This window comes from Nicrophorus vespilloides, unplaced genomic scaffold, assembly GCF_001412225.1.
Source record: "Nicrophorus vespilloides isolate i.1.1-1 unplaced genomic scaffold, Nicve_v1.0, whole genome shotgun sequence".
Taxonomy (NCBI): domain Eukaryota; kingdom Metazoa; phylum Arthropoda; class Insecta; order Coleoptera; family Silphidae; genus Nicrophorus; species Nicrophorus vespilloides.
The window spans coordinates 1-16,101 of NW_017097691.1; the positions used below are offsets into that span (position 1 = coordinate 1).

General features: G+C 27.8%; 1 protein-coding gene across 2 annotated transcripts in view; it reads right to left on the minus strand.

Annotated features, from left to right (window-relative positions):
- Positions 1-957: 957 nt before the first annotated feature.
- LOC108560743 (proton-coupled amino acid transporter-like protein CG1139) overlaps positions 958-16,101 on the minus strand; it is a 31,446-nt gene continuing 16,302 nt past the window's right edge. Inside the window, exons 1-8 of one of the 2 annotated variants that reach the window (XM_017918411.1) lie at positions 9,832-9,963; positions 5,590-5,687; positions 5,407-5,526; positions 2,564-2,836; positions 2,144-2,501; positions 1,897-2,075; positions 1,651-1,826; positions 958-1,582 (exon numbers count right to left, since the gene is read on the minus strand). In XM_017918411.1, the coding sequence (XP_017773900.1) occupies positions 1,335-1,582; positions 1,651-1,826; positions 1,897-2,075; positions 2,144-2,501; positions 2,564-2,836; positions 5,407-5,526; positions 5,590-5,687; positions 9,832-9,924 (1,545 nt within the window). In that variant the 5' untranslated portion in view covers positions 9,925-9,963 and the 3' untranslated portion in view covers positions 958-1,334. Of the gene's footprint in view, positions 1,583-1,650; positions 1,827-1,896; positions 2,076-2,143; positions 2,502-2,563; positions 2,837-5,406; positions 5,527-5,589; positions 5,688-9,831; positions 9,964-16,101 lie in introns of those variants that run through there. The other variant, XM_017918412.1, reaches the window with a different exon arrangement.

A 16,101-nucleotide genomic window follows, 5' to 3' on the forward strand; every position in this document is an offset into this window, starting at 1 on the left:
GTACATAATTTGAATTCAAACCAAAAATAAATTTTACTTTACTTAATAAATTTTTTTGTAAGTTTTCATATAATTCTCTTCCAAATTAATAAAATAAAAATCTTATATTATGTAAGTAATCTCTTATAAATCAGTTGACTTGTTCGTTTATAATAAATTAAAACTATTGCACTTATTAAGCCCAGAATATGTTTTGAAACTAAATAATTTATCTGTGAATATTCCATCAAGTCAAGCAGTAAATCATAATAATCTCTTCTTAAAAACTGACTCTGCCATCTGGATAGCGGATAAAATGTTGGGTAACAGAATGTAGACACATGTTTCAAACATATACAAAAACAAAATCAGTTAAAAAGTATAGAAAACTTCCGACATAGTTTTTAACGAATTTACAGAAAATTAATAAACATTTGTAATCAAGTGTAAATATACTTATTTTATTAAAACATATAATACAAATACATACAATAACTATTCTCAAACAAAACATTTAACATTAAAAATAATAATTGTTAAAATTTAACATTTACATTAGACTTCAAAAACAACACTTTTTATTATAGAAAAGCAACGATTTTTTTTCAATTATTTTAATTACTAACAATATAATTTCTAATTATTGCCTTAAAATAATAAGATTAACTAAATTTACTATCTATTTCTACTTATTCGCTATAATTTAATTATTATTTTATTGCATATCATAATACAATTAATGAAAGAACCTTAATTGATTATAGGCAACTTCTTATACATAATTATTTCAACAATGAAAAAAAAAACAAAGTAATTTTGGATCAATTATATTCATAATAAATATGTTAAACTTATATTAATCAATAAAACTAATTTACTATAGTTTAATAATATTCATTTATGGAATTGTAATAGTAACAGTTCATTGCTTAGCTTCTATTAAACATTATAAATAAATAATAAAATACAAACTACAATTATATACATTTTTTTTTGTGTGTGTTGCTTGTAAATGGCTTTACATGATCAATTTTCCTTAAATTTTCATCAAATTCTTTTTCATCTAAAAAATACAATAATTTGTAACACAATTGAAGTATTTGAAACGTTGCTTCAATTACTAAACATGCACAGAGAATACGTATAAACATTACATAGTTATTTGCAAACACTCTCGACTATTATATAAAAAAATAATTGCTCAGAAATAGCAAATGTAAATATATATATATAAAGATGCAACATCTTACGAGTAAATTCACGCACAATGTGTTCTATTAGACTAGAATGAAAAATCACATCATCACGCAATGTATTATTATTATTATTAATATAACGACTTTATTAATAAAGTTTTATTTGTTGAATTTATCGACGATTTTGCTGAGGCTCGTGTAGGTGCCGACGATCAGACCGAAGATGCCGAAGGTGACGATCAGAAGGTTCTTGATGACGCCGAAATAGAAGCGACCACCTTCGTAATCGTGCCAATAAGTGCACATGTCCACGAGAGCTGGGATCGCTATGCCCAATGCGGACAGACAGAGAGCTCCGAACAACGAGATGAAGAGGTCCAGTTCAGGTACAGCAGCTGCGATTCCAACTGTAATTGATAATCACAATTTGTAAGTGTTAAGTTGAATGTGTTTTTTTTGTTGCTGTTGCTCTTACAAGTGATGAGTACAATCAAAGTTCTGATGCAGTATTCGTAGAACAGTTTGCGTTTGCCCTTGGACACCCTTGGAGCCAAGTACTCGTTCCACGTGATGTCGACGGCCACGTAGCATTGCAGAGCGTAAGTGATGAAAATAGCGAGAGCCAACATCAGCATAACAACTTGAGCCAATCTATATATTAAACAAAAAAAAAATGATTAGAAACTATTGATTTATACTTGTTTTTAATAGATCAACTCACATATTTTCAACTGGAAGGCTGGTCGTGATTGTACCTTCAACGGCTTCACCGTACGTCAGGTAACCTAGGAGACCCATTCCGACGTACAAGAAGATGATTGTAAACATTCCACTGTTCAGTACACCGCAGCCTCCACCGAACGATTTCGGCGTTTTCATTTCGTTCTCCAAAGGCATGATCTGAAAAGCATTTCACGAAAAAGAAAGGTAACAGTCGATCACGGTTTGTTTATTAATATAAAACTCACGACGCCGATTGCTTCCAAGGCAAAGAGAACCGTTCCAAAGAAGAGCGGAAGATTTTCCACTTCTCCGAGCGGTTCTCGGTCCTTGAAGGTCGGACCCTCATCGATCAGGAAGTACAGAACTATACCGAAACTGACCAGGGTGATCAGATTGGCCAGAGTGGAGAACGGTGCAAGCAATTTCAGATTTCGCACCCAGTTCAGCAAGATCAGAGGGAGAAGGAACATCAGCATCAAATACACAAGGCTTATTTTCTCCGAGTAGACTTTCTGAACGGCCTGGATGTTCTCGGCGATGAAGACTATGTAAACGCAGCACGTGCCTATTTGGTAGATCAGCAGGAATGCATTGACCATGTGGCTGCAAGAGATCGTCATCATTGATTTTAATCCATCTTGAAGATGATGATGTTGAATACATACCCAGAGTACGGAGCGAACTTTCTCAATGGTAATGGTCCATTGGCGAAGGCCTCCTCTACCGTTGTTGGGTACGTCATGCTGGGCACCTTCTTCCTCTTGCACAGCACATATTCAGCTCTCACCAATAAATGTATGCAGTACGTGCAGATTAACCCTATGATTATCGTCCCGACGAGACCGAAAATGTAACCGGAATGGTGGAATGCTTTCGGCATCGCTAGAATGCCGGTACCGAGACTGCCCTTCAGCAGATGCAGAAGAGTTTCCGTATTCCTAAAACATACATCCTTAAACTTAACATTTTATCTAAAATATCCATTCAGATATTGTTGAATTTCCAATCAAGAAGACAATTATATAATTTATATAATACCTATTATTTATATTATCTACAATAAACTATTGTTCTATTTAATATAGTTTGTGTTCAGTTTGAATTTAAAGAAATTATAAATAAAATTAACTGAAAGAAAGAAGTAATAAAAGTAGAATACAATTACATTATAATTCAATATTCAAGTATAGTTTATGTGAACTATAAAGCAATTATGTTAACAAATATATAATTTATGTTAAGTTTAATATAAATAAATTACTAATATTATCCAATTACCTCAGTTAATTAACTTCAGAAATAATTAGTTTTGGTAAAAACTATGGATAATTTAAAAATGTTTGTCTGGTTTCCTATACTTCTATCAAATTTATTATATTAAACAAAGTACAAACATTTCATGTAAATTTATCTAATTAATAATAATCGTTACTACTTTTGAAGAATATGTAACAAAATATTATAGGATTTTTTTTAAATTTACAATTTAAATTCTACCTAATTTTATATACTGAGACTTCAAGGATAGTTTATTCTTTGGTAGAATTGTATAGGATATTGCTTTAGAAATGAAGATATATAGACTATAATAGACTAAATTAGACTATACTAGATCAGTTGGATCTAAATTTAATGTATACTTGGACTATACAGTTAGATGTATTTTGTAATGAAGAATTTTAAGAAGATACAATTTACGTCAACGCAAACTTAAATAATTTTACAAAAAAAAATACTATAGAAGAGTAAAGTTTAAAAAATTTACAAAAAAATGTTGAATAAACTTGGAAGTAAGTAAATAAATATGCTTAGTATTGGTTCTAATCATGTATTATAGATCAGAGTCTCTAAACCTTTTTGTTACTCAATAGATAATCAAATAAAAGGTGATATAAACAAGGTGATATTCTATAAAAATTGACTAAAAGTAAAGTTTAATAAATTAAAAAAAAAATGTTGAATAAAATTGGAAGTATGTTTAGACAATCATATATTCTATAGGCCAGCGTTTCTCAACCTTATAAAATAAACATTTTGACGCATTAACACAAGGTGAATTTATATTTAAATTGACAGTAGAAAAGTCAAGTTTAATATATTTAAAATACAGTTGAATAACTTTGGAAATAAGTAAATTAATGTGATAATAATTAACCATTAGATAATCAAGTACTAGATAGATCAGCGTTTCTCAACCTTTTTGCTGCTTTAAGTAATATATTTGTAATTGTACTGCGACCCAACAGATTATAAAATAAAGGTGAAATTCTTTAAAAAATACCTATAGAAAAGTAAATTTTAATAAATTTTAAAAAATAGTTGAATAACTTTCAAAATTAAGTAAATGAATGTGGTTAGAATTAGCTAATTAGATAATTATGTACAGATACAGATTCTCAACCTTTTTGCCCAAGAAATTATAAAATAAAAATGTTAACGCTTTGACACAAGGTGACAGCTGTCATTTCGCAACCTATCAAACAAAATAATGCGATTCAACGACTATTAGGTTGAGAACCGCTGCTATAGAATATATAAATGATAATTTTGATGTTCTAATCTTAAAAATGTACAGATTGAAGAAGAATAATTATTATGATTAAAATAATTAAAAATTACTGTTGATATTAAAAAGGTTATGTTTTGTTAATTAAGTTTTTGTTTTAAATTTCAACAATCTTGAGTAAATATATAAAAATTCAGAGAATTATTGTATAACTGTAGATATTAAAGTGGTTATGTTTTTGTTTTAATTCGAACAATCTTGATAATTTTGAAATTTTAATCAAATGTAAAGATTTTATTTAAATCTAAATGATTTTAGAAGTTTCGATTTAATAAAAAAAGTTCCATTTTCACAGCAAATAATTATTTAAAATTAAAGCATAATGAAAAGGTTTGAAAATAATATCAATTAAGAACATGAAATTGAAAATTTTAACAATCTTGATAATTATACTTTTGAAGTATTAATTAAATATAAAGATTTAAATAATGATTTTAGAACTTTCGGGTTAACAAATATTTTCACACCAAAAAAATAATATAAAATTGAAGCAAATGAAAAAAAATTCGAGAAAAATCGATGAAACAATGTTAAAAAATCGACCCTCTCACTATTTATAAACATTAACTACTCCAACTACGTTTTTGAACCTACTTTATAGATGGATTATTTCTGGCGAAAGAGCAAAGAACTACGATAATAACAATAATACGAAAATAAATAAATATCGGCGAGAAGAACATGCGATCATTGGCGGTGAATTATTGCATAACACCGCGTTTTCGACCTCACTCGCATGCTTGGCATAGCGTTACACTTTTTATTTAAAAAGAAAAATGTTATGGCCAAGGTCAGATTTGCTCTCTTCTCTATTAAACAGTGGAGTTTCACAGAAAAAAAAGTAATCAAATGGTGCATTGTTTCATGTTGTAATTAATGAAAGTGAGTCAAGAAATTGTGCGCGAACAACAAACATTTCGCGCTTCTTTTCGGTGTACTCACGTTGTTGGGCGTTCCACGGTCCTATGTTCGTACGGATCGTACTCATCGAATCTGGATTTGGTATCCTTGACGTCTAGAGTGTAAAGATCCTTTTTGGTTTTACCACCGGTATCATTGGTACTACAAGAGATGATGATTATTTTAGTATTGTTTGGTTCGTAATTCCAAAGAAAATGTTGTTACCATTTCGTGAAGGCATCGTCCGGTTCGAAAGCCAAGTTGGTCTGTTGCGAGCTCATGTCGTCGTCCGAATCCTCATGAAACAGCCTCCTGATGATATCCTGGAAGAGGGAATTGCATTTCAGAAACATCCGCGTCTACTATCTACTATGTTCGATATTGACCGTCGGTTGCCACAAGTCAGTGTCAACACGTACACTACTAGGTCAGCAGCACCGTTTGCGAAGGCGATGACAAAGACAAGAAGTTGGTGGATACACCGCATTCTGTCTCCCATCTAATGTATTTATTATAATATATATATTAATAGAAATGGAACCGAGTTGTGCAAAAGATTTTGACAACGAAATGGCCCTCGCCATTCGACGACGACGACGACGTCGCTATTTTTATTTTCGTTCGAAGCGAATTTTCTAACTAACCGAAAGGAAAAACTGTACTTAACTAACTGTTATCGTGTATAGAAACGAACAACATTCGTAATTGGCATGAATCGCATTCAATTCTCGTCGCTTTATTATTTTTTTTTTGTTTTTCTTTTCTCAAACACTGCCAGTTACTAATTGCAACTTCATTATTATCTTGGAACAGAAACTCTTTACTATTTATAATTCTTATTGCAGAAACCAAAAAAAGAAACTTAATGTAATTTGTAATTAAGCGATTTATTCCTAAAAAACTTGAGCAGTGATATTTTATGTTACATAATGTATACAAATATTATGGAAGATTATTGGGAACTGATAGTAACCAAACATTTCAAGATAGCCAGATTATTTAAATAGATAAGTTCAGTTTATAAACACAATTTCAAGCTCACATAGTGCGGCTTTGCTTTGATCAGTCCGGATTCATAAAATCCTTAACAAATCTCTTTTTGTGCGGTTTATTTTTCTCGATTAATCCGGTAGTTTATAAATACTATTTAATCCTCACATAGTACGGCTTTAAAAAACTCGTTTTGTCCGGTTTATTTTTGATTGTATTTAGTTCCTCGATTAGTCCGGGGTACATTTGCAGAACCGCACTAATCAAATACATTATTTAGAACATACATTTTAGTACTATATTTACAGATTAGAAATCAAGAATTTTCATATTTTTGTTTTCAAAGCTTCTGCATTTATTTCTTCTCATTTTTTTTCATTTCTCAAACACTGCATGTTACTAATTGTAACTTTATTATCTTGGAATAGATATTCTTTACTATTTATAATGCGGCTTCAATCAGTCCGGATTCAATTAATACAGCAAAATAAATTTAAAAAAAATAGTACACAAAATGAATGTCTTAATCAAATCTCTTTTTGTTCGGTTTATCTTTCAATGCATTTAATTTCTCGATTAGTCCAGGGTACATTTGCGAAACCGCACTATGCAAATATATTATTTAAAAACATTAAATTTACATACATTTTAGTACAATATTTACAGATTAGAAATAAAAAAAAATTATATTTTTATTTTCGAATTTTCTGCATTCATTTCTTCTCATTATTTTGTTCATTTCTCAAACACTGCAGGTTACTAATTATAACTTTATTATCTTGAAATAGAAATTCTTTACTATTTATAGTGCGGCTTCGATCAGTCCGGATTCAATTAATTCAGCAAAAAAAAATTAAAAATAGTACACAAAATTAATGTCTTTATCAAATCTCTTTTTGTTCGGTTAATGCATTTTATTCCTCGATTAGTCCGGAAATAGTTGCGGAACCGCACTATGCGAATACATTATTTATAAACATTCAATTTAGATACATTTTAGTACGCTAACACCTTCATTGTAAATAATTATAATATTAATTATTACATATTGTAATACTTAAGAATTGGAAGTAATTTAATTGGGGAAAATTAGTGTGTATTTCCCTAATAATAATTAGCATTGACGTGTGTTGATAATAGTTAATTATAATTATCATTAACGTTTCCAATAACACGTGCTTAATAATTTTACAGTATATATAAATATACTAATTATTTCATAATGATCACAGTTCTCTATAAATATATGCTAAAATATTTACACTCAAATATCATTTGAATTTCTTAGATGGTTTCTCACGAAAATGGCTAAAGATAAAAACATTATATTAATTAATTGTTCTTAATATTCTTTAGCAAATAGTTACATTGTTAATTAGGAAATGATGATGATTCAAGTAATATCCTCAATATTCGTTGCTTAACTTTATTAAGATATTCTAATCGAAAAAATTTAATTACAATTTACCATTATTTCCTTCACTGTTTGAAACCGGACTAATCGAAAACTGCTGTATAGAACGTTGTTATACAGCAGAGGTGGCCAGATTTTTTGCAGCACTAAACTTTTTAGTATAATAATTTTAAAAAAATCTCAATCATAATGTAAAATTTATATAATATTTGTGACACAAGACTCTTGAAGAGCCGCATGCGGCTCGCGAGCCACAGTTTGGCCACCTCTGCCATAGAGCGAGAAAAAAACGTTTATTTATGTATACAACAAATAATTTTGTATGGAAAATTTATGAAATTTTTCCGGTCTGATCGAAGTAAAGCAAAACATTTTTCAAATCTAAATTAATTTAGAGAAAATTCAATCCATTTTTCTTCTGTATTTACTAGTATAATTATAATAACGTAAAACTGTTAATTTTTACTTATTATTAAATATTTCACATTTCTTGATAAATTAATATGTTTTTCTTCTAAATTTCTTGTAAATATTATCTTTTTCTTTATAACTTTTTTATTAATTGATGAAAATCTACTAATTGTTTCTGATCTGATTTAGACTATTATTTTGTTGGTAATTTTGATTTAACTTCGATTCATTATATACAAATCTTTATTTCCATCAACTTTATTTTTCCAAGTATCATTCATAATAGGACAAATTTTTAAGTTATACAGATTATTTTATTGAAAATTAAATTATTGTTAGTTACTTTTTTTTTTCTTTCACAATGCAGTAAATTTAAAAATGTTTATTGAAATGTAACATAATTTTCTTTCAAATCTGTTTTTAGGTTTTACAATGTATATAATATAAAATTGAATGAATCACAAATAATGTATTCTTCTACTTCTTTATATACCAGGGATGGCTAAACAGTGGAACGCGAGCCGCATGCGGCTCTTCAAGAGTCTTGTTGAGCCACAATAAAACACAAATATTATATATCTTTTATATTATGACTGAGATTTTAAAAAAATTATATACCAAAAAGTTTAGGTGCAGACTTTGCTGCAAAAAGTCTGGCCTCCCCTGTTATATACAATGCATTGACAATTGAAGTATTGAAAATGTATTATGTTTTTGACAGAAGCTTGAAAAAATTACATTCAAAAATTTCAATAACAGATGACATAATTAAGAATCACTTAAATCAATGATATTTTACGAAAAACAGAAACTATTTATTAAAGTTTATAATACTTTCTTTTAAAAATCTCATATATTCGATTCTTACAATGAGAATTTCCATTTTTTTCTATTATTTATTTAACAATTTTATTGTGTTATCAATCATCGTATTTTCTATATAGTGTTTCTACCCTCAATACTTTATTGTTAATAGTGTATTATTTTTTTATTGTTTATTTCAGTATAAACTGAAAACAATACTTCCGAATTTAATATTACACATATAAGTAAAAACAATTATCTATATTCCTTTAAATAATATTGAATGAATACTTTTGCCAAATCTATATCTTTTAGTAATATTAAAAAAAAATCTATAAAAGTTTACATTATTTTCCTTTTAACATTTATTTTCTGACTTATTAATTAATATATAATATAAATTTGACGGGAACAAGGATCTTTGAAGTTTTTTTTTTTTTGTAATTTTCTGTTTCAATAAATATTATTATTATAAATTTGAATAAATTGAATTTTTCTAATTTAAAAATGTTCTCGTATATTTCTTTAAGTGTACTATATGTAATGTCACGATTATCATCGGTTTAACAAATATATATATTGAAAATACAGTACATCCTCCTCCAATTTGATCAAGTGACATATTTTTCTATTTCGGCCTGAAGTGGGCCACGTGTGGTCGTTTCTATGTGACCGACAATTTATGTTAATACCAAAATGACCGAATTAAGTGAGCTGTTTGTCGCTTCGTCGGTCACAAAACCAAATTGGCCAACATCGACGATCCACCACTTTAAGAAAGTCCTCTTAACTCCTACTTAACAGCAGCAGCAGTAGATACCAAGATATTTCATCATGTATGCACTTACAGGATCATCGTCGTACCGTAGTTTCTCATGGGTCATCTTCGTCGACCCCGAATCTCGATTCCAGAAGATCATACTGTACTTGATTGTATCCATTTCTTTTTACACGTTTTAATTTTTCTTATATTGAAACACTAGATGGACCCAAGATGGACCAACGTATTGTTTTGATTGAATGGAACGGATCGTTTCATTCTCATCCTTTTTATATAGCGAAAAGGGTTTTTGAACGGTTGCCCATTTATTTGGGATATGTTAAGGCAGCGCCGCGGCGCTTCCTCGTGTCAATCTAACGGACGTCGGCGTCGTTTATTTTGTGATAGAACAAAAAAAGACAAGGATCCGTCTCGACGCTCGAAAATAGACAAATAAAAGTATTGCAACGTCTTGTTTATATTTACAAATGCACGCGCCATTTTTTTTAACATGTTACTTAAAGAAGGTTTCGCACACTTTGGACTCATCTACGACGTCCTACATTCACATTTTTTGAACAGCAAATCATTCAAAGAAGTATCCACAAACAAATGCATTTCTTATAGAGAATGTCGAGAATGTAGAGATTCTTAACAAGTCCATGACATTTAATTGATTTTTACGTGTTGAATTGGTGACGTGGTGATAAACTACATTTTTTTTTAAACCAATTCTGACACTTGTATTCTGTTAAATAATCAACATTATGAAGCCTTTACAGCAATAAAAAAAAAAGTAAAATATGTTCGATTTTCACTCCTCTTAAAATTGACTCTAAACTAACAGCTGCTAACATAATTGCACAATTGAAACTTAAAATGACATATTTCAAATGTCAAATGGAAAAAAGTCATAAAATTGACAGATGTCTTAAAAAACTATCATTGTAAATACCGAAATTTCTTTCTTACCAACACAATATTTCTATATTTTAAATATTTTTGAACCATAACTAAACACTATTGAGAAAAATTATTTAAAAATAATTTCTAATTGACACTATTTTTATACATTTTTTCGTACAAACATTGAAAATTTCTAAATTTTAATTCAGTAACAGAAAAACAAATATTGAAAATTAATTATATACATCAATAATGGTTTTTTTTCTGTATACAGTCAAGTATCTTTTTATGTGGTTCATTTGTTATATATATTTAGATCCTCGATTATTCCGATTACCCGAACCATTCGACGTATTGCTGTATATCCCAATTCTTCAGTTTTAGTCAAAATTGTTCTTGAATAATCAACTGTTACTTTTATTTGGATCAATCTATACATTCAATAGGTTACTTGGAAAACTATTAAACTATTGTTATCAATTTCGTTGTAGAGAACTTGAATCTATTAATGTTCCAATTGACATTGACTTGAGGACAAAAAGTCCGCTAGATTTTGAAAGCACTTGGCCAATCGTGTGCATTTTCTCCCCCCATCAATCTTCCATCAGAAATAGAACAAAATGAATAATCCTATTAACCAATGTAACTTGATTAGATTTAGAAAAGTATCCTAACTACATTGGTTAAAAATTCATTGTCAATTGAACTATCGCTGATATATCACTTCTTTTTTTATTATATTTTATAACTAAGACAAAGTTCAATGTAAGTCTCAATAAAGAATGATATAATTAAGAAAAATAAAATACTAAAGTTCATTCTTTAATAAATCCCAATTGTTTCCTTTTTCCAATGAAAATTTGCTATTTTGAATTAAGTATTTAACAATTTTACTAATTTTATTACAATTTTATGTTTCTACTCAAAATATATCTGTAATTGTAATTTTTTACATTTTCAATCTATTTTCACAACTTACTTTCCAGTTTTTCAAGAACAAAAAAAAATACATAATTTTTAGAAAATTATTCAATTCCAATTGAATTTCTATTTTTTTTTATCTTAATTGATCTAAAAATATGTTTTCAAATTCAACTAAATCAACTAAATTTTCAAATCATGTTTAAGTCTGTAATTTGTTGAAATTCGTTAATAAAAACAGTAGTATTATTTATTCATACGTTTATAGTCTATTTTAGTATATGTTTTTGTTGCTCACTTCTTAAAAATTAACATATTTTGTATAAATAATTGTTGATACAATTTTACTAATTTTATTACAATTTTATGTTTATTCTCAAAATAGATCTATAATTGTATTTTTTCACATTTTCAATCTATTTTCGCAAATTACTTTCCAGTATTTCAAGATTAAAAGAAAAAATCCATAATTTTTAGAAAATTATGCAATTGCAATTGAATTTCTATTTTTTTTTAATTTAATTGATCTAAAATTATGTTTGTTTTAGTTGGTTTTCCATCATACGCAACTAAATTTTCAAATCATGTTTAAGTCTGTAATTTGTTGAAATTCGTTATGAAAAACACTTGTATTAGTTATTTATATGTTTATTCCCTATTTTAGCATATTTTTTTGGTGCTTAGTTCTTAAAAATTAACATATTTTGCATAAATAATTGTTGATACAATTTTACTAATACAATTTTATGTTTATTATCACAATATATCTATAATTGTATTTTTTCATATTTTCAATCTATTTTTGCAAATTACTTTCCAGTATTTCAAGATTAAAAGAAAAAATCCATAATTTTTAGAAAATTATTCAATTCCAATTAATTTCTATTTTTTTTTATCTTAATTGATCTAAAATTATTTTGTTTTAGTTGGTTTTTCATCATACGCAACTAAATTTTCAAATCATGTTTAAGTCTGTAATTTGTTGAAATTCGTTAATAAAAACAATAGTATTATTTATTCATACGTTTATAGTCTATTTTAGTATATGTTTTTGTTGCTCACTTCTTAAAAATCAACATATTTTGTATAAATAATTGTTGATACAATTTTACTAATTTTATTACAATTTTATGTTTATTCTCAAAATAGATCTATAATTGTATTTTTTCACATTTTCAATCTATTTTTGCAAATTACTTTCCAGTATTTCAAGATTAAAAGAAAAAATCCATAATTTTTAGAAAATTATTCAATTGCAATTGAATTTCTATTTTTTTTTATCTTAATTGATCTAAAATTATGTTTGTTTTAGTTGGTTTTCCATCATACGCAACTAAATTTTCAAATCATGTTTTAAATCTGTAATTTGTTGAAATTCGTTAAGAAAAACAGTTGTATTAGTTATTTATTCCCTATTTTAGCATATTTTTTTGGTGCTTATTCTTAAAAATTAACATATTTTGCATAAATAATTAATAATAATTATTTCTGTAAATTCTTCGGATATTTTTATATAATTTGATCTGGATAAATCCGGATCTACACTACAGACAAACACAAACATACATTTTGAATATGAACAACCAAAGTGAAGTGAATATGTTTATTGACGATTGTAGTATAATTTTTGTTCATAACTTTTTAACAATTTTTACATAGATCTATTTAGTAAATTCTTCAGTTATTTGTTTATAATTTAACTGTAAAACTTTGATATTTAATTAATAAATAAGGATCTACACTACAGACAAGCACAAGCAAACTTTCTGATTATAAACAACCAAAGTCAAGTGCAAATGCAGAGGTCATTCACAAAGGACATTCGTCGGCTCATCATCAAATGCGATTCCTTTGCACGAAAACTCTTTCAAATATGTCAAGAACGCCGCACAAAGAGAATATCAATTACCACTCAACGATTATACAACAACAAAGAAAATAAAAACATTAATAACCTGTTCAAAACATATCACAACTTACAAACAGGTTTTCATCTAATTGAACCAAAAAAATAAAACAAATCTTGCTTTGAATCACTTATCAGTAGATTTCTACAGTTATTTTTATAACAACAAACGTATAAAACATAGAAATAAGACACTAACTACGTGAGAACAATTACAAATAAATTGTATATAAAAAAAATCTTCAGTTCAAACCAAATTTATTTTGGAACTCAAAAAGTTAGTTGATGAATGATTTGAATGATTTTTCTATATAAATAAATGTTTCTACAATAGTTTTTCATGACATAATTGCAAAAAAATCTTTAATTTGTTTAAACATTAATTATTTTATTAATGGACTAAAAATGTATTAAAAAAAAACTACAATTATTTTCTAAATATAAATGTTATTATAAAAATGTGTTCTCTCGTTTTTTACACTAATTGCACAGATTTGCAAGTAATTAAATCGAGATTAGATAATTTAAAAAAAATGCTATTTTTAAACCACGAATTTGTCGTGCAACCGAAACACACGAAGACAATTATAATTAATTAATGAGTGTGTGTTTTGTGAGTTTCTCACCTTTCTTTTAGCGTTGAAAATTGGTCCGGGCATATTGCCGTGAAGCACACACAGTGAAAACTAAACGAAGTTCTAGAAATTTTCTTTTGTAAAAAAAAAAACCACGGACCATAAATTACAGGTGTAATCCTGTGCAAACTGTTGGCACATAGTGTGTATCAACAGAAACCCGCTACCGTTATTATTATTAACGATAATAAAGACAATAGACGTTGCAAACTGTTAATTGAATCAACAGATTGGTTAGTCGCACGCAAAGAGGATGAAAATAATGATAATAATCATTATAACGGTTAATATTTGTATAGTAAATATTTCTGTCTCGATGATATAAATAAACATTCCGCATTGATTGCAACAAATATTGAATGGGTGGCGTGTCAGGGTTTGTTTTAATGCAATAAACGAAGGTTCTTGGTTTGAAACTAATCATTTTTAGTGTGAAAGTAATGAAACTAATGAATATAGCTAAATCTTGCATAGTGCGGAATGTTGACAAAATCCGCACTATGCAAAGTATTTATAATATAGTTTAAAAGTTATAAAAATAGTCTTTTTTATATAAAATTATATTTTTTTGTAAATTCCTCATATAGTGCGGTTTCTATTAGTACAAAATCAATATAGAATACTAAATATTTATCTCTCGATGATACAAATAAACTTTCTGCATTGAATCTAACTAATATTGAATGGGTATGTTTTAATACAATATACCAAAGTACTTGGTTGGAACCTAATCACATTTAATATAAAAAAATATAACAAAGGTCATGGAAGTAATAAATCTAATAAATATAGCAATACCTCACATAGTGCAGCTTCGATCAGTACAAATTCACTATAGTAGAGTACGGATTTTTGACAGAACCCGCACTATGCAAAGTATTGTTGTACTTAATATCTACCTTGACAATAGTTTAAAAGTTATAAAAATAGTTTGTTTTTTGAAAATGATATTTTTTTGTAGATTCCTCGCATAGTGCGGTTTCGATTAGTACAAATTCACTATAGAATGGTTTCAAACGTTGCGAAATATTTGGGTATGGTTGTATTTAATGTCGGCCTTGAAAAGTTATAAAAATAGATTTTTTTTTGTTAATGCTCGTTTTGAAAATTCCTCTCATAGTGTTGTTTCGATTGGTGATGTTTAAAAAACCTATTTTTGTTGTACTTAATATCTATTATACTTTGACTACAGTTTAAAAGCTATAAAAATAGTATTGTTTTTAGAAAAAGTTTCTTATTATAAATTACTCAGACAGTGCGGTTTTGATTAGTACGAATTCAATATAGTACGGTTTCAAACAACGCAAAATTTTGGTAGAAGCAATTACCCATATGCCGTGAATTGTTTGAATTAATATCTACATTGGCTATAGTTTGAAAGCTATAAAAATAGTTTTTTCTTAGAAAATGTTATTTTTTTGTATATTCCTCGCATTGTGCTGTTTCGATTAGTACACATTCACTATAGTACGGTTTTTAACACTGCCAAATGTTAGCAAAACCTCTATGCGAAGTATTGTGGTACTTAATATCTATTATACTTTGACCACAGTTTAAAAACTATAAGAATGGTATGTTTTTTTAGAAAAAGTTTCTTATTATGAATTCCTCGTACAGTGCGGTTTTGATTAGTACGAATTCACTATAGTACGGTTTCCAACAGTGCGGAATGTTCGCAGAACCGATTACACGCACTATGCGAGGTATTGTTGTACTTCATATCTATTATACTTTGACTACAGTTTAAAAGCTATAAAAATGGTATTTCTTTTAAAAAAAGTTTATTATTATTAATTCCTCGCACAGTACGATTTTGATTAGTACGAATTCAATATAGTACGATTTCTAACAACGGGGAATACTATGTCATGTATTATTTGAATTAATATCTACATTCACTATAGTTTGAATGCTATAAAAATAGTTTTCTTTTAATAAAATGTTATTTTTTTGTAAATTCCTCACATTGTGCTGTTTCGGTTAATACAAA